The sequence below is a fragment of the Molothrus aeneus genome, chromosome 27 (assembly GCF_037042795.1).
Source record: "Molothrus aeneus isolate 106 chromosome 27, BPBGC_Maene_1.0, whole genome shotgun sequence".
Lineage (NCBI taxonomy): Eukaryota > Metazoa > Chordata > Aves > Passeriformes > Icteridae > Molothrus > Molothrus aeneus.
This window is the reverse complement of record NC_089672.1, coordinates 3524880-3544028: the sequence shown is the minus strand read 5'-3', so window position 1 is coordinate 3544028 and position 19149 is coordinate 3524880. Positions and strand designations below refer to the sequence as shown.

At 62.1% G+C, this 19149-nt stretch overlaps 1 protein-coding gene across 2 annotated transcripts; it reads right to left on the bottom strand.

Annotated features, from left to right (window-relative positions):
* Positions 1–584: 584 nt before the first annotated feature.
* On the bottom strand, positions 585–18335 carry ARID3A (AT-rich interaction domain 3A). 2 transcript variants are annotated; one of them, XM_066566433.1, is made up of 8 exons: positions 17914–18335; positions 17091–17406; positions 3427–3499; positions 2236–2419; positions 1620–1867; positions 1030–1326; positions 865–951; positions 585–781 (listed from the first exon to the last, which is right to left on the bottom strand). In XM_066566433.1, the coding sequence occupies exons 1-8, from the start codon at positions 18333–18335 to the stop codon at positions 585–587; spliced, it is 1824 nt and encodes a 607-aa protein (XP_066422530.1). The 2 variants fall into 2 exon arrangements, with proteins under 2 accessions (XP_066422530.1, XP_066422528.1); XM_066566431.1 differs by having other exon boundaries at positions 865–1326.
* Positions 18336–19149: the final 814 nt, after the last annotated feature.

Below are 19149 nucleotides of genomic sequence, written 5' to 3'. Positions count from 1 at the left end.
GCAAGATCCCAGAGAGATCCTGGCAAGATCTCGACTGAGGCCCCAGAGAGACCCTGGTGAGATCTCAATGAAACCCTGGTGAAATCCTGTTGAGATCCTGGCAAGACCTCAGGCCAGATCCTGACGAGACCCTGGCAAGACCTTGGGTGAGACCCTTGGTGAGACCCCAGAGAGACCCAGGTGAGATCTCAATGAAACCCTGGTGAGATCCCGGTGAAATCCTGGTGAGACTCCAGAGAGACCTTGACAAGACCTCGAGCGAGACCCCAGAGAGACCCTGGCAGGACCTTGGGTGAGACCCTTGGTGAGATCCCAGTGAGACCCAGGCAAGATCTCAATGAAACCCCAGTGAGACCCAGGTGAGATCTCAATGAAACCCTGGTGAGATCCCGGTGAAATCCTGTTGAGACCCCAGAGAGACCCTGGCAAGACCTCGGGTGAGACCCTTGGTGATATCCCAGTGAGACTCTGGCAGGACCTTGGGCAAGACCTCGAGTGAGACCCCGGCGAGACCCCAGAAGACCCCGGTGAGCCCCGGTGCGGCCCCGTCCCCCCGCGGGCGCCGGTGCCCGAGGCTGGGGGCGTTAAGGCGAAGCGCTGTTGGAGGTAGAGCTGGGGGGCACGGCCAGGCCGGCCGGGGCGGGGGGCACGCTCCCACCGCCGCTCCCCACCCCGCTGCCGCCGCTGCTCCGGCTGCTGCCGCCGTTGCCTTTGCTGTAGGCAGAGGAGGAGGAGGAGGAAGAGGAGGAGGAAGGGCCGGGCGTCTGGGCGAACAGCACACCTGGGGGAGAGAGCAAAGCTGAGGCACAGATGCTGCGAGAGGGGTGGAGGGCGGCAGGAGCGTGGCGCAGGGCAGCCCCTCACCTGTGTAGACGATGCCGTTGATCTCCACGGACATGCTGATGCTGTTGGTGCCGTTGCTGCTGGCGGCAGCGGCGTCCGGGCGGTTCTCTGCCGGGGAGAGCCGCGTTACCGAGCCCGCCGGGGCCGGGAGCTGGGCGGGGACGCGAGGCCGGGGCCGGCACTGACCTGGCGAGCGTGTGCCCTGGCTGTTGATGCGGATGCTCATGGGCAGCTGGGCCGTCATGGCCAGGAGGTTCTGCTGCAGCGCCCGCTGCATCAGCCGCTGCTGCTCGTCCGTCACCAGCGCCAGCTTCTTCTCCGGGGGCTCTCCCGACTCCAGCTTCTCCCGCAGCTGCTCCAGCGCCGCGGCCTGGGCGGCTGCTGCCACCTGCACCGCGGCCGCCTGCGCCGCCACCACCGGGTGCCCGGCCAGGGACACCGGGAGCCGGCTGGGCATGGAGATGGGGATGGGAGAGTCCTCCTCTGCCGGGGGAGGGGGTGTCAGGGATGGGGGCACAGGTGGTGCCACCACCCCACAGTGTCAACAGTTTGGTGCCCTGCTGTCCCTCCAAAGGTCACAGATGGGTGATTGGAATCAGGGCCCTCAGGCTGAGCCCTGGAGCCCAAGGAGGGGAGAGCAGCATCAACCCCCTGCCCGCTTCCCCCAGCTCTCCCCGTTATTATTACATCTCCAGAGCTTAGCAGGGGGCTCAGCTTGCAACCAGACCCTCTAGCAGCCAAACCCTGGAGCAGGCAGACCCCAGAACAATCATTACCTTTCTTGATCTTCTGGCCAGGCGTGATGGCCCCGCCATTGGTGGCAGATGCCAGCCCCAGCGCCGGCACTGGCAGCTTGGGCGAGGAGAGGAGGCCGTGGGTGCCACCAGGTGAGTAGGCAAAGAGGGAGCCCCCGAAGCCCTGCCGCCGGCCCTCCCGCCGGTTGCTGTCGATGGCTGCCTGCAGCTCGTTGGGGTTGCTCAGCCCACGCTTCTCACACTCGTAGGGGTACAGGTACTTCATGTACCTGCGGCCAGATGGGACATGGGAGGGACGGTGAGGGTGAAGCAGTGGCTGGGCACCCCTCCCCGTGTGCCACCCCCATTGTTCCATCCCCACTGCTCACACACACAGGGCTGTGCTGAGCCTCCATCCCCTGCACAGGGCAGGGGGACCCCCAAGGACTCCCCGTGTGCCACCCCCATTGTTCCATCCCCACTGCTCACACACACAGGGCTGTGCTGAGCCTCCATCCCCTGCACAGGGCAGGGGGACCCCCAAGGACTCCCCGTGTGCCACCCCCATTGTTCCATCCCCACTGCTCACACACAGAGCTGTGCTGAGCAAGAGGGACCCCCAAGGACTCGCCCCCCTCCCCTCCGAGCCCCCTCTCACTGGGTGCGCAGGGTGAAGGCCGCGCTGGTGATGGAGGTGGGCAGGCTCAGCCCCTTGGTGATCTCCCGCCACAGCTTCTTGTTGATGACCTCCACCAGACCCCCCTTCTCGGTCACCAGCGTGTACAGCATGTACAGGTCCAGCACCTGCTTGGCCATGATGGGGATCCGGTTCACGGGGGTCCCTGGGGAGCGGCGGGAGGAGAGAGCGGCTCTGGGGTGCTGCTTTCTTACCCAAAGTGGGGGCGCAGCTGCTGCTGAGACCCCCGCGGGGCAGTGGAGGGGCTGGGGGGGGGGGGCTCATGCTGCTCCCTCCCCTTCCACTGTCCCCTTCTTTACCCCCCCCCGGGCCCTCCCGCTGAGATCAGCCCCGAACAAAGGAAACAGAAACTCGCAGTTTCCAGCCACAGCCCCGCCGTGGCTGAGCCGGTTCCTCGGGCTGAGCCGGCACCCGGCAGCAACGCGAGTTATTTATAACGGGGGCGGCGCAATCCGGCTCTGAGGGTCTCCTATCAGCCGGGGGGCTCGTCCCTCCAGCTTGAGGAGGGGGCTGGCATCCCTTATTGGGGTCCCCACCCTCCCAGCCATGCGGTGAGGGGGTTCTGCGGGACCCCGATGGACGCAGGTGGGCCATGATGGTGGGGGGACGCAGGGGACAGGACAGATCCAGGGGGACCCAGCCAGCAGCCCCAGCCCCCCTGCACAGGCACACGTGCCTTCCCAGTGCTGTCTGACAAAGGGCCAGAGCCAGCCCTGTGTCAGCACTTCCAGAGCTGTTTTCCACGCAGGAACCAGACCCTCGAGCAGGAGCATGCTTGGCTTTCAGCCCTTCCCACCCCCAGCCCCCCAGCCACGGCCTCTCCCCGGGCACAGAGAGGGGCTGCAATAACCCAGGGAATGGGCAGAGGGGGCACACTGCCAGGAGCTGCAGGTCTGGCTGTGAAGGGAGGGGGACAAGGGGGGGCCGCAGGCTCTGGATCCAGCCCAGCAGGTTTGACCCCCCCTGTACTGAGGGGGTTAAAGATTAACCAGCAGCTCAGCCGGAGCCGTGACCTCAGGGCACTAATGAGGGGCAAGGAAATGAGCCCCTGGCCTTGGGGGGGACGTGGGGGGGTGCAAGGTGGGTGTGGGGGAGCAGGGTGGGCACAGAGTGGGCAGGGGGCACAGGGTGGGTGTGTAGCTGGGTACTCACCACGCTTCTGCATGAAGCTGAAGAGGTCATCCAGGAACTCCTTCCTCCTGGGGTCACCATCCAGCTCGTACAGCTGCATAAGAAGAGAGAGATGCTCAGAAACCCCCTTAACCTGTGTGTCCCCCCCAACCTGAGACCCCTGGCTTCCTCTGCAGCAGCTTTAAAGGACACCAAATGGCTCAGGGGTCCCTGCAGAGCTTCAGGAGGTCCCTGCAGAGCCCCAGGGGGTTCCTGCAGCTTGGGCTGACCTTGTGCCCCACTGTGCCATGCCCTGCCAGCCCTGGTTGTAGCTCAGCTCCGGGATGCCCGTGCTGGGATCACGGCTGGAGTGGCTCCCAGGCTGCCAACACCGTGCTCGGCCCCAGCTCCTCCCAGGAACGCTGACCCCAGTTATTTTTAGCATCCACTGCCTGCTCAGCACAGCAACTCTTCAGCGTGGTCCCTCCACGCTTGGGGTGTCACAGAGAGCCGTGGCCAGGAGCCAGTGTGCCTCGCCATGAACCTGTGTGCCACCGCCCTGCAGGGACATGTCCTGCACCGGGGGAAGGCAGAGCTGGGCCAGGCTCTGACACGCTGGAACCACCTCAATCACCAGCTCTGCTTGGGGCATCTTCATCTGGGACCCCCCACCCCGGCAGCCCGGCACATTCCTGCCTGATTTATGGCTTTTATGGCTCAGGACCGGCCGGTTGGAGCGCCCGGCACGCCGCAGGCACAAACCACGCCACGCCAGGCGGCCTCTCCCCAAGCCCAGCGCTGTTTCTGCCTGGAGGCCGGTGGATAATCCCCCCTCCCAAACCTGGGAAGGGCGCTGGAGAAAGGGCTGTGGGGGCAGGCGTTGCCCAGACACCACCAGGGTGGTGGCCACAGCTCCGCTTTTCTCCGTGACTCTGAACAACTGCCAGGGGGGCCGGGAGGGGCCTATAAATAAATAAATACTCCCCCATAATAGGCCAGGCACGCACTGTGGGTCACTGGGTCACCCGTGTGCCCGCTCCCTCCATGGCATCAGGACCGTGGGCAGGTGGATGGGTGGGCATGGTCCTGCCTTGAGCCCCCTCCTCCTGCAGCCCTGCAGGGAGGATCCGGATCCTGCAGGGCCGGACTTGCCCGCCGGCGCCGATCAAAGGGATCAATGGGGCCGCATGATAAGCAGGGCCATAAACCCCCCCCAGTTCCCCTGGGAAACTCGGCAGGCTCGACCAGACCCTTGCACACCCCCAGGGCAAGGGCAGGAGCCACCAGCACCACCGGCAGAGACCCTCAAAGCCCCTCTCCAACCCCAGCACCCCAGTAAGGGTCTGGTGTGGGAGTGCTGTAGGGGCAGTGAGCCATGGCACAGCAGCAGTGCTGTGATTTTTGGGGCTGAGCTGCACTGGGCTACTTGTGCCAGCTGAGTGTTGTTGGGCTGGTGCCAATCCAGCCTCCCCCGTTTCCTCGAGCAGCTCCAAAAGCCACACACAGAGAAAGGGCTTCCCCAGCGCCCGATCCTGCAGGGTGCAGAGCCATCCTGGGGAAGCACTGAACACTCTCTGGTTCATCCACTGCCAAGACCCTCGGGGTCATGATCCACCCCCCTCCTGGACTCAGTCCCGAGGGGAATGGATGTGTTTAAGAGGATGAAAGAAAATTAACCGTCAGCTGAGGAGAGCGTGGCCGGCCAGGACAGGGGGATTAGTGGCTGCGGCGGGCGGCTGCCCCGAGTGCGAGCCCCGGTGGTCCCATGCCAAACTCAGCTGATTGCAGCCACTCTCAGCCCTGCCCAACTGTGATGAAGCCATGGGGGTGCCCAAGGATGGTGGGCAGAGGGATCCCTGCTCTTGCCCTGCCGGCGCACCCGCCACGGCTGCCGGGCAGAGGATGTTGCACAAGCTGCTGCTGACGGTTACTTGGCAGCTGTTCGCTGACCACTGCAGTGCCAAGCAGAGAAACAGGCTCCCCTTGGGACCCCCCAAACCCTGGTTTACTTCTGCCACTGCCAACCAACCGCCAGTGACGGGCACCTGCCCAAGGTGCTCATCTGGCAGCGCTGTGGGGCGAGGACATGCCCAGCCATGGCTGGGACGTGCTTGGTGAGCACTGTGGTGTGTGTGACAGAGCGCATCTGCCAAGCTGCCCCTGTTCCCCCTCGACCCCCAGCACAGGAGGACACGGAAGGGGACAGACAGAGACGAGTGACTCCCAGCTGCCCCTCGCAGGATTTCCTTGCATTGACGCCATCCGCAGCCAACGGCAAAGCAGCCCCGAGAGCCCCAACGGCAGCACAGGACAGCTGGGACAGCGGGGCTCAGAATGCAAATTGGGGAACAGAAACGTTCTGGTTTTGGCAGCATGCGAAACCCAGCGCGCAGCTGAGCTTGGCACAGGCCGGCGGCTGCTGGCGCTGCTGCACCGAAATCAGCAGGTGCTGAGTCTTGTGCCTGCTTGGTGCTGATCCCTGCCCCGTGCCCGTGCCCTGGTTTGTGCTCAGCTCAAGGCCAGCTCCTCGCAGGAGCACGTGGCGTCTCGGTGCTCGGTGCAAAGGTACCGGCGTGCAGGAGCAAGGCCGCCCGGTGCCGCTGAGTCAATACATTTATGTTTCGTAATTAGGGAGCTGGAAACGACTTAATCCATAACGCAGCTGCCCCAGGAATATCCTCTTACCGTGGGGTCCCCACGGCAGGGTGTGGTGGCAGGGGATGACTGTGGTACAGCCATCCCAGCCTGGCTGGGGGGAGCAGGAGATGCTCCCCATCTCCCTGAGAGTCCCCTGGGCTGGGGGATGTGACTCCATGCACACAGTGCTCCCAGTGCTGACCATTCCAGAGCGAATGCTCAATGCCAGCAGCACGGGGTGGCTCTGGCCACAGTGTCCAGCCCACCTGGCCACAGCACAGCCCCTCGGCCCCCGGCCGGCTGAGGACACGGAGCCAGATGGCTGTTGCCAGCAGATCCATAATTAAGTGGAGGAGGAATTAGGCAGGCGGTGGGCGGGTGGCCCTGACCCCGGCCCCAGCACCCCCCGGCAGGATGCCGGCCCGGCGTTTGGTGTGGATGACCGGATTAATGTTTCAAACCAGATTACAGGAAAATCCCAACCCCGCTGGCTTTCAAAGGGCAGGCAGGAGGCGGCCCCTTGGCAATGCCAGGAATGCGGGAGAGCCCTCGGCACGGGCTCGGGGCGTGCCTGGAGGGGGGTCCAAACCCTCCCCAAGCCCCCCCCCCCCCCCCCCGAGCTGGGGCAAGGGGGGACAATTACAAGCAATTACAAGCAGGAGGGGAAGAGCCATTTCACAAGGCTCATGGTGGTGCCAGGCAAATCCCCCCTTCAGCAGGAGTCCCTTGTCTGCCCCATGAGGCGTCATGGAGGAGTCCGTGTCCCTGCATCCCATGTCCGAGGTAAAAACATAAAAACACCTCCCCTTCCCCCCCCCCAATGCTCGGTTCCGGGTTTTCAGGCCTCGGGGATTAATTTTCAAGTTTCTTTTCCATTGCCAGGAAGTGGCAACACTCTCGGTTTTCCTCCTTCTCTCCAAAACCGGTTTGAGACGTGCGCACCGTGACGTGAGCCGGGACTGGGGACAAGACCCAAGGGCCACTGCAGCAGGGATGGGGGCTGGTGGCAGCCTCCACCTTCCAGGGGCTAAACTCCCCCAAATTCCTGTATTTAAGGAAAAAACACAACGCAGGCAGCGGCGGGGAGAGCTCGCCCTGTCTCGGCAGGTAGCAGCACCAGCGGTGACAGGATCGAGGGGTTACTTCTCTCCTTTTCTTTCTTTCCTTCCTTCCTCTGGCAGCCCCCGGGGATGCATCCCTTTGTCCCGCGGACAGCGAGGGGCCACGCTGGGCTGGGGGAAGAGCCGGCGCACACTAACGAGTTCTTTAACGAAGAATAAACATATTTATGGCGCGTTTCCCGTCCCACTCCCAGCCCGTACACAGCCCCCGGCCTCTGGCACGCTGGGACCCGCAGTGGGGTCGGAGAGGGCACTTATTCAGAATAAGAAAGTCGTTTGTAAAAACCAGAGCCAAGGATTGACGAGAGCATTTCAGAGGCGCTGGGGATGTGATTTCCTGTAAGGTGATGGCTGAGTCAGGGCTGGGGGTACCCGAGGCAGCAGCCCCTCTCCACAGGCACAGAGTGCAGGGTTTGCTGGGGTAAATCCCTCCCGGTGAAGGGCAAAGGGAGCAGTCCAGCCCCGGAGCAGATTCCTATGCAGATAAAGCGCTCGGCTTAGGTACAGGTCACCCCTGGCTGTCCCCATCCCTAATCCCCTGCGAGCCCCCTAGGGCACAACCCCCCGTGGGAAGGGGCTGCTGGGAGCAGGGAGGTGTGTGTGCCCCTTCCCCAAAAATGTCCCAACCCTTTGCTGGTGGGGGATGTGCTGGCTGGAGCCTCGCCCACATGGCCAGGCCCGCGGTGACTCCACTGACCGGCCCGGCGGGATTCCTGCCGCCGGAGCATGGCCGGGCTGGGCTGGGGGGCCGTTTCCGCGGGGGCAGCTGGGCAGGGGGCCCGGGAGCTTCCCGTCGGCACCATTGTTCACACCAGTTCCCAGCATTGTCCCCTCTTCAGGGGACACGGCCCCGACCGCAGGTGCCTCTCTGCACCAGTGCCTCCTCCTTGGGCTGGACCCGGCGGTGGGCACAGCATCCATTGGTGACAAACCCAATCCCGATTCATCAGCGTGGCAGTCTGGGGGTCCCCGAGACCAGCCGGTGCCCACCTCCTCCTCACACGGGCTGGGGGGAAGGAGCCGTGTGGGTGACCCTGGGGGTACACGGGTGGTGTCACCGCGCAGCGGGTGTCACGGCACGGCGGGTGTCCCCGAGCGGCGGAGGGGACGCTGAATGGGCGAATTAGTCACCGTTTAACCTCGCTGACCCCCCATTGTCCGGGCGCTGTCGGCCGCCCTCCCCAGCACGGCCGTGCCGCTGTGCCCAGCCAGCCGGCAGCTCCCGGCATCCGTGTGCCTGATCCCCCTGCTCTGACACCGGCTCCCGGGACAACTGTGCCGCTGCTGTTTGCTCCCAGCATCCCAGGATCCCTGTCCCTGATCCCTCCAGGCTGACACCAGCTCTCAGAACGCCTGTGCCACTGCTGTTCGCTCCCAGCATCCCAGGATCCGTGTCCCTGCCGTGGGCCAGGCTGACACTGGCTCCTGGGACGGCTCTGCCACTGCTATTCACTCCCAGCATCCCAGGATCCGTGTCCCTGATCCTCCTAGGCTGACACTGACTCTGCCACTGCCGTTTGCACCCAGCATCCCAGTATCCCTGTCCCTGATACCCCCGGGCTGATAGCAGCTCTCAGAACGCCTGTGCTGTTGCTGTTTGCTCCCAGCATCTCTGTCCCTGATCCCCCCAGGCTGACACTGGCTCTCAGGACAGCTCTGCCACTGCTGTTTGCTCCCTTCCCGCAGAGGAGGAAGCGATTCCTGCTGCCGCGGAGTTTGCAGTGGCGCTTTGCTGTTGGGCGGCAGCGAGCCAGGCTCTGGCTGGAATCAAAACTGGTTCCGTGTCTGAGTGAGGACGTGTGGCACAGCCTGGTGAGGGGTCACGGAGAACTGGGGTGCTGGGGCTGTTCCCTTGGCTGGCTGGATGGGAGCCAGCCCGGCAGCTCTCCTGGCCCTTGCTGTGTGCGTGCTGGGGCATGCCCTTGACACATGCTTGCTATCACACCGGACCTTGTACAAATATTAATCCAGCCGAGTCAGGCGCTGTTGAGAAAGCTCGTCCAAGGAAGGACAGACACCAGGCTGGCTCCTGCCACCAGGCAGACCCAGGGAGGGCAGCTGAGAATGAGCTATGCAGTGCTGAGCTGGGGAAATGTGGCCAGAGCAGCCAACTCAAACTCTTGGGGCAGCTGGTGAGCCCCCAGCTCGGGCTGTCCCTCCTGTGTGACTCCCAAGATGAAGCTCCTGAGGGTTGGAGGGCCAAGACCCTCATTCAGGACCTGACCCGGGTGAGGTGGCAGCAGCAGCAGCAGCGAGGCCTGGAAGCCAAGACGGGGGTTTAAATTCCACCATATGTAAATGATCGTCTTAGAAGGGGATCGCGGTAAGCCCCGGCAGATGAGTCACCGGGGCTTCCACCGCCCGCTGGGATTTGGCTAATTGCAAATCTGTTCCTGAAATGCGAGGTCCTGCACCTCTGCCCTCCGTCAGCACCTCGGTGGGGGTCCCTGGGGTCCCGTGGGCAGGGCCAGGGTGCACAGAATGCTTGGGAACCCCGTGGCAGAGCCGCTGGAGGAGCTGGAAGGGGTCCAGCAGCCACAGATGGGGTTGACAGGAGCCAGCTGTGGGCTGTCAGCCCCGGGAACCATCACTGCTGAGCTGCTCTAGCAGCGCTGAAACCTCACGGTTTCCTCACACTGAGAGGAGGGGGTGGTGGTGGGCACTGTGATGGCACCACAGTGACAGACCCCATCCCACTCTGGCACCTGAGCAGGTGGCAGTGTGGGACAGCATGTCCCAGGCGCTGGAATCTCCAAAATCGGGCACTGGTGCCCAAGCTGGAGGCTCCACAGGGGAAACAGAGGCAGGAGGTGAAGCCCTTTGCTGCAGGGGTTTAGGGCTGGTACCTGCCTGGGTGCTCCCACTACCACCTTTACCAGGGTGAGACTGAGCCAGCTGCTGTGGGGGGACAAGGAAGCCCTTTCCCAAAGGCCTGTGGCCACAGAAATGACACAGCCCAGCCTGTGGGACACACAGGGAGCAGGGGACTCTCCTCAGAGGTGAGCCCTGTCCTGCAGCAGCCCCAGTGCAGGGTGGATTATCCCAGAGCAGGAACCCAGGCACAGGCAGATTAAGTGACCCATGGGAAGGGTCAGGGAGCGGGTCAGGAGCTGGGCCAGGAGCTGCACCCTGAGCCCCCAGTCTGGCTGCCCCAGGGGCTCTGAGCAGGGCCCCCCAGCCCCAAACACCCCCTGCCCTGGCCCCTGATTGCAGCACGTCCGGCTGGGCCCTGGGACCAGCTGCCATTTCTCCTGCGGTTTGGGCCAGAAATAGGGCGATGGAGCAACCCTGCCCTTGCCCAACGCTGCAGTGGGGGCAGGGGGCTCTGCTGACAAAGGCCCTGCTCCCTGCACTGCTCTTTTCTTTTTTTTTTTTTCCTCTCTCTTTTAAATAAACCCTGTTAGTTCAGCTGTGCCGAGAGGGGAGGCGGCCGCCACCTCCGCAGCCCTTGAGTCAGCCCGGGGGGCTGGGGCGTGGAGGGAACGGGGCTCTGGGAGGGCACATTTCCCCCAGGGGTGGGGGAAATGAGGCTCTGGGGGGGGTTAAGGCATGGGGGAGATGGGACTTTGGGGGGACACAGGCACTGGGGAACCAGCCCAACTCCCAGAACAAGGGGTGGTGGGGGTATGGTCTAGCTGGGTGAAGGCACTGGCTGAGCACCTCGAGCAGAAAGGATGTGTCCCCTTGTCCCTCAACCTCATTAATCATCCTGGAGAAATGTCCTGAGGAGTGCTGGGATGCCGGGAGCAGCACCTGTGAGCACCCAGGCGTCTGGCTGGGGGAGGCACTCGGCGGCTAAGCCGCTCTCGCCGAGAAGTCCCTGACCTCTGGCCAGGGATCTGGTGGGATTACAGCCCCGGGAATGCTCCCTGAGCTCTATGAGCCAATTACTGCGCCGGATCCCCGGCTGGGAGCACCCCTTGGGGCAGTGCTGCAGGGTGAGAGGGGCTGAGGGTGGGGTGAGCAGGGGGGGGACACACACAGCCCTTTTCTTGGGAGGGTGTTGGGGAAGATGAATCAGGAAAGCCTTATAAATATGATTGCTTGGCAAAAGATTCTGAGAATATAGAAACTATAAGCGAGATTGAAATGAAAGCAAGCTTCAAGATCTTTTAGTTACTGAACAACGGGAAAACAACGGTGTGGCCGGCTGAAGGTGATCTCCTTTTGATGGAACAACACCCTCTGCTTGCAGGCAGGTCTAAGGGTCAGAGCAGACCCTACCAGCTTGGCAGAAGGGGTCCAAAGAGGAGTTTTTAGGGTTTAAAATGTAACACAGTACAGTAATGTAGTGATTCTTACAGGCTGTATGGAAATGCTATAGGATTTGTATCTTGTACTAGATTGGTTAGTGAGAATTAGAATATTCAGCACAGAAGATTTATTGTATTGGAATGGGAACTTTGCACTTTTACCTCTTGTCTCTTGCTTCTTGTCTTTTATTCTCTTACCCCCTTTACTCTTACCCTTTTACTCTCTCACCCTCTCATCCTCTCTCCCCCTCTCTTCTCTCAGTCCTGCTCCAGCTGTGCCTGGCAGCTCCCAGCAGGGCCCTGCACCCAGGCCCTTTGCAATAAACCCCAAGTTCCTGACCTGGCTGCAGAGATCTCTCTCTCTGTCTGTCCAGACCGTGCTACCCCTGTCAATCCTACAGGAGGGGTCCACTGGTGACTCCCCCCACTGCCCCCAAACTCCTGTCCTGCTCAGATCCCCTCTTTGCCCGCGTTATCTGCGGCTGGCCTGGCCAGGCACTGCAATCACCTCCCCGGCACAGCAGCGCCCAAGTGGGGGCCCCAGGGCACTCCCCCCCTTATCTGGGAGCCAAACTGCCTCTGGGTGGGTGGGGGGCAGTGGCCCCCCGGCCGTGTGATGATGACACTCGGGTTTCCCTTCCCTGTGCAGGGGCCCCCTCGCCCTCCCTGGGGGCGGCTCATCCGCTCGGCTGGCTAATGCAATAAAGCTCTAATCAATATTTTAAAGAAAGTAAATGGACCCTCCCGCCCTCGTTAAGAGGCCACGGGGCCCCTTGGCTCAGGCCCCACGCCCCCAGCTGGCTTTGGGCTTTGAAAAGGAGAATAATCCATGGGAGAAAGGGGTTCAGAGGGGATCCCCCACGCCTTAACCAGCTCCTGGGGATTCAGAGGAGGAGGCACGGACTGTCTGCTGCTCCAGACCCTCCTGGAAAATCCCAGTTCCACCGGCCATGTGCGCAGGGCTGGTCTGGGTGGAGGCGGGGGGGGGGGGGGGGTCCGGTTTCAGCCACCCCCGCAGCCCTGCCGAGGTCGCTGAGTTGCTTTCGGTTTATTTTTCCCCCAGCAGTGCACTTTGAAACGCTGTATCTCGGGGTGCGCTGCACCACCCCAGATAAGGGCTGAGGTTTTCGCGCCTGTGTGCCACCGGCACGGCTCAGATGTCCCCAGCGCAAGAAACCTCTTGCCCCAATAAAGCCCCAGCACACCCCGGGGCTGGCAAAGCCTCCCACTGGCACTGTGTTGACTTAAATCCTTCCTGAAGCAGAAATGGGGTGTTAAACATCAGCCTAACACAGCCTAACAAAGAGGCGGCCACTGCAGGACACCCCAAAAGGGAGCAGCCAAAATGGAGAGCCCCAGAGGGAGAGTGGTGGCTGCTGCAGCCAGAAGAACACAGGGAGGAGATGAACACAGGGAGGAGATGAACACAGGGAGGAGGTGAACACAGGGAGGTGGATTCCTCGAGCTCCTGCCATGTGGGACGGGGCACTGGCATGCAGGGTGCCCCGTGCCTGAGGGAGCACCAGCAGCACAGCAAACTCCAAAAGAGGCAGAGAGGCTGGAAACTCCAGCTCCAGGGGCTCCCACTCCTCCCACTCCCGGTATTAGCAGGGAGCAGTAATAGCAATAATGAAACACAAGGATCAGAGCAGGGATCTTGAGGGGCAGCAGCAGCAGAGCCCCCACAGCGCTGGGGTACAGAACTCAGAGCAGTTTTACCCCCAGCTTTGCTGGCAACAGCTTGCTGGATTTTTAGCCATTTCCCATGGGGAGCCTCTTCCTACCCAGAAAATGCCCCCTTTCCTCCCCACCCACCCCGAGGAGCCACGGTGCCCTGGGCAACCACAGCCCCCGAGTTCCCAGTGTGGTGGGGCGGGGCCCTGGCATGGAGGGTGCCCCGTGCCTGAGGGAGCACCAGTAGCACAGCAAACTGCAAAAGAGGCAGAGAGGCTGGAAACTCCAGCTCCAGGGGCTCCCACTCCACCAGAGAGGCTCCCACTCCTCCCACTCCCAGTATTAGAAGAGAGCAATAATAGCAATAATGAAACAGAAAGATCAGAGCAGGGATCTTGGGGGGCAGCAGCAGCAGAGCCCCCACAGCGCTGGGGTACAGAACTCCGAGCAGTATTTTCCCTTTGCTGGCAGCAGCTTGCTGGATTTTTAGCCATTTCCTACGGGGAGCCTCTTCCTACCCAGAAAATGCCCCTTTTTCCACCCTGAGGAGCCACGGTGCCCCCGAGTTCCCCATGTGGCTGGGGGCTCCTTTGTTCTGCAGCGGCCTGGCCCGGGTCAGGCTGAGCTGACCTCGGCCTGTGCAGTAGCCGTCCCTGGGGACGGGGAGGTGCCACGCGCCGGCTCCCTAACCTCCCTCACCTCCATAACTCTTCCTCACGCCCTCCCCTTCCTCCTCCCTTCAGCTGGGCCCCATCCTCCTGCCTCCGGCCCCCCACGGCTCCAAGCCGAGCACCAGTTCACAGGAATCCGTCCCAGATGGGTCAATAAAGCCCGGCAGTGGAGGATGGGGGCAGCCCCCGGCTGCCGGGGTTTGGGTGTGGAGAGGCACAGGGGGCTTGGATGGTGGCACTTCCCGGTGTTCTCAAGCACAGAGAGCCACGGGCCGAGGATGCCGGCGGCACCAGCACAACCAGAGCTGAATCCAAACTGGGTCTCCTGCAGGGAGAGCTGGACAGCCAGGGAATTAAAAGGTTGGTGGGAGAGTGCTGCCGGTACGGAGGAGCTCCTTGACAAAAAATAAAAAGCAACCCCAAAAGAGCCCAGGGGCAGGCAAGGCAGAACACTGGCACAGCCACGCACAGCACCATGTCCCTGCTGGCTCAACCACACGGGTGTTGGAACTCAGTGCATCCCTCCGGGTGTCCAGGACCCAGCCGGGGGGCTCAGAGACCCCAGCATGCAGCCCAGAGCACCTGGGGATTTGATTGTGACCCCTGGAGCAAGTTGCCAACTTTGTATGAGGACCTGAAAGTCACAGAGGTTTGAATAGTACAATAATAAAATGATCACAGGGTGAAAATGTAGATTTTTGGGTTTTTGGTATGGGGGGTTGTGGGGACAAGATGGAGGAATCTCGGCATGTCCAGCCTTTCTTCTTGTTCTGCATTTTCTGCAGTGATGTTGGCACTTTGGGATTGGTTTAAAGTAGAAGTGCACTGTCTAACATAGGTGATAGGTATTGGGAATTAAGTGTAAATATGTTATATGTAGTTTGTAGTATAAAAAGTATAAAATATAAATATATATTTTTAAAAATATATAAAATATTTTAAAAATATATAAATATATATTAAAATATATTAAAATATATTTAAAATATATTAAAAAATATTAAAAGTATAAAAAGATCTCAGGGCTGGTCAGAGTGCCTGTGGCTGCCCTGCTGAGCAGACCTCGGCTGGGCAGAAAGAAAATTTTATAGATAAGAATTAATAAACAACCTCAAGACCGAAAAGTGAAGAGTCCAGACTCATTCTTCAGTTGCACGGGCCAAAGCAGAGACATCCTGCACATCTTGGAGCAGCAATTATCAAACAGCAACCCGAGACACAGGGACCCTGCTGCCGGGGTTCTCCCTAAGGCGCCTCCACCAGCGGGGATGGATGGGGTTCGGCATCCCCTGCCCCACACGGGGACCCTGCTGCTGGGGTTCCCCTTAAGGCGCCTCCACCAGGGGGTATGGATGGGGTTCGGCATCCCCTGCCCCGTGCTGCCCTCGCTGTTTACATTCCTGCTGCTCCTTCCCAGCTGGGCTGCTGGGCTGGAGCCCGGCGGCACGGCACGCGCTGGAGCCCGGCCAGGAGGAGCTCCCGGCCAGCGCCGGCTGCGCCAGCAACGCCCTGGCCCCGCTCCAGGGGCCGCGATCCAAGCGCGCTCGGTCGGTCGCACGGGGCTGACGTGCTGGGGAAAGCCTCTCCAGGCCCGGCATCGCCTCCGCTCCTCCGCCCACGGAGGATTTCCAACCCCCTCCGGCTGCTTCCACCGTTCACCACCGAGCTGGGCTCTTCCCAGGGACCCCAGGCAGGGACACGGAGGGAAAGGGGGCACGGTTTGGGGGGCAAGGAAAGCACTGGGAATGGGGCTGGTGTTTCCAAGTGTTGTGGCTGTGATAGGGGACCTAGCAGAGGCTACGGCGCTGACACGCTGACGAACACGAAGATCAGAGTTGTGGTATTGAAAAGCCTTTTCACAGCTACGAGTTCACGGCCCCGGCCCCTCGCTCGCCGGCGGCAGGAAGCACCAGAGAGAGAAACCACAAGAAGAGCAGGTAGCCTGGGTGCAGCGGCACGAGGGATGCGCAGGGCAGGAGCATCCCTGCATCCCTACAGCTGGACAGGGGAATCCCTGCATCCCTACAGCTGGACAGGAGCATCTCTGCATCCCTACAGCTGGACAGGAGCATCCCTGCAGCTGGACAGGAGCATCCCTGCATCCCTGCAGCTGGACAGGGGAATCCCTGCATCCCCACAGCTGGACAGGGGAATCCCTCCATCCCCACAGCTGGACAGGGGAATCTCTCCATCCCTACAGCTGGACAGGGGAATCCCTCCATCCCCACAGCTGGACAGCAGCATCTTTGCATCCCTACAGCTGGATAGGGGAATCCTGGCATCCCTACAGCTGGACAGGGGAATCCCTCCAGCCCTACAGCTGGACAGCAGCATCTTTGCATCCCTACAGCTGGACAGGAGAATCTCTCCATCCCTACAGCTGGACAGGGGAATCCCTCCAGCCCTACAGCCAGGCAGCACCAGGAGGATGGCCACATGCTCCCTACTCCCCTCTGCCAACCCTGTTCTGAGCCTGTCCACATCCACATGTGCCAGCAGATCCCGGCAGCCCCTTCCTCTCTTTTGGAAGGGATGTGACAGCCTCCTGAAAGTGAAGGGGCAGAGGTGGTCGCATCCCTCCTGAAAGGCCACCATGGCCTGGCTGCTCCATCTGGGTCCCATCTGCTGCTGCTGGTCCTGCCCCTTCCCCCAAACTCTGATGTATTTAAACACACATCAAAGGTGCCGGGCAGCCCCCGGGGAGCCCTGGCTGCAGCAGTTTTCTTCTATCAGTGAGAGTGGACTGCAGCCAGCTCTGGTGCTGGGAGAGGGGGAAATGTGCTGGCCTCGTTGCCTGGGGAAGGCAAGGAAGGGGGCAGCCAGGTGCTTTCTCCCTGGTTTCACTTTTTCATGGCATTTTGGCAGCAGCAGGGGTGCAGCTCTGCCCCCCACCAAGCATCCATGGGGCCAGAGTTGCCCTGCCAGGCATCAGCTCTATAGTGATGGTGATGGGAGACAGACAGGTGCCCGTGAAAAATGGCTTGGGGAGAGTGGAAAACCAAGAGATCCATCAGATTTATAAATCTGGGGTGATTTTTTCATAACTTCCAGCAAGAATCCTCCCAGATCCCTGCAGCAAACCCAACTGCACTGTCTGCCGGCACCAGAACAATCTGGACACAGAATCCACTCAGAGTCACCCAACCAGGGAAGGGGTGAGACTGAGCCCAGCACTAGAACCCCGGAGAAATCCCACGCATTCCTAATGACAACAGCAGCTGGATCTGAGGAGAACACTGCCGGAGGCGGCGCTGCCAGAGGCACCTCCCCACGCTCTGAGGACACGGGGGTGAGCAGGAGCAGGGAGAGGGACGGCAGGCAGGGACGCGCGCGGCTCGGCGGGCACGTACCTGCTTGAACTGCTCCTCGTAGGTCCAGTCGCCGTGGTCAGGGGCTGGTGGTGGGGGCTGAGCGTGGCCCAGGCTGGGGGGCAGCCGCTCCTGCCCCCCTGGCAGCCGTGGGGGCTCCCCCCGGTAGTGCTGGGGCGCTGGGGGCTTGCGGAGCAGCAGGGATCCCGCACCCGCCCGCACCGCCTCGGCCGAGCTGAGCCCTTCCTCTCCCATGTCTTCTTCTTCCTCGTAGTCTTCCTCTTCCTCCTCCTCTTCTTCTTCCTCTTCCTCCTCACCCAGGTCTTCTTCAAAGTCATCTTCATCCCATTTGCCCTTCCTGGAGCCGGGAGGAGAGGAGAGGTTTGGTCCCACGCTGGTTCCTAATGCTCATCCCTCTCTCCTGCCTGCCCCAGCTGCGGGGTTGGGACCACCCACCCAGCACACAGTGGAGTCCCAGTACAGCCCATTGGTTGGGGCATCTCTGGGGCACAGCCAGCCCCCAGCATCCCGGGAGCAGCTCCATCATGGACCTCTCCTCTGCCAGATGGCTCCTGGCCTGGCCCTGCCCTGAGAGGATGCGCGCTGGAGGCAGCCAAGGGTGCTGCATAATTTAACACCAGCCTGGGGTCCTCTGTCCCAGCCCCACGTGGCTGCTGGGCAGGGATGGGATGTTGTGCCAACCCAGCACGAGGAATCACCACCACAGAGCCAAACCACTGCTCTGAAATATCCCAACAGCTCTAACCCAAGCCACGGGATCCCCACAGCCTGCCCTGCCCCACCAGTGTCGTGCCACTTCCCTGCCCCTTCCCCAAACCCCCGAGAGCTGCCCGAGCACACTCACAGATCCTCCTCCTCCTCGGAGCCCATCTCCTGCTGGTACCCGCCACCATCTTCCTCCTCCTCTCCGCGCTCCTCCTCTTCCTCCTCCTCAGAGGCCTGGCTCTCATCCGACAGCCCCGGGCTGGGCGAGTGGCTGAGGCCGGCGGCGGCCGCCCGCATGGCAGCCAGGGCGGCCATCTGTGCCCGCTGCATGTGCGCGCTCTCGGGCTCCGCTCCCTCCTCCGAGGACGCCGCGTCCTGCCCACGGCCCCGGCTGCTGGCAGGGGGCTGCCCCGGGGGCTGCGAGGGCTGTGCTGGAGGGGACGTGCAGCGTGGTGGCGGCTGCGGCGGCTGCTGCTGCTCCTGCTGCCGCGCTTCCAGCGCCTGCTGCAGCCGCGCGCGCTGCTGCCGCTGCAGGTTCTCCATCACCGCCTGCAGCTTCATGGCTCTGCCGGCAGGCGGGGGGTCCCCGGGGGGCCGGGGGGCGATGCACCCGGGGGGCAGTGCCCGGGGGGCAGCGCCCGGCAGGCTGCCGCGCTCCAGCGGGGCTGGGGGCCAAAGCTGGGCAGCGCCGGGGGCAGGCAGCCCTGGAGGGGGCTGCCGGGGGTGAGGGCAGTGCCGTCGGGGTTGACACCGGGTTAGGAAGGAAGGATGTGGCCCTTGATCCCTCTCAGGCTTGGTCCGATGTCTCCTTGGCTTAAGGGCTACGGTGTGTCGCAGGCTTGGTGCTGCCCGTTGGGATTGGGGTGCTGTTTGTCCCAGGCAGGCTCCAAAACTCCTCCTCAGGCTCAGCAGGCAGCAGCTGGAGCACGGCACATCACCCTTTCCCTCGCAGAGCTGGCACTTTCTGGGGGTGGCAGCCTCAGGGTCCCCTGCTCACAGCCGGTGTCCCTAATCCTCAGCTGGGTCAGTGTCCGGCAGGCGTCGGCACAAACCTGTGGGAGAAGTAGAGCAGAGGGTCAGCAGAGCTGTGGGCAGGAGCTGGCGAGCAGGAAGGAGTTAAAGACAGCACAGGAGCCTCATTAATCTCGAGCTAATGAGATAGGGCGGCCAGGCCTGCTGCTGAAGGGGGAAGGGGCCTGCCGGACCCGATAGCCCTGCCCGGCCCTGCAGGCAGCGGATACCGGCGGACCCACGCCCGCAGATAACAGGCCCTGGGGAGGGACATCCACCGGGTCCCACACAGGGGACAAGGCACATCCCCACCAAGGGAGCATCGTGGTGGGGCGTGGGCAGCACTGGGGTCTGTGCTGCACAC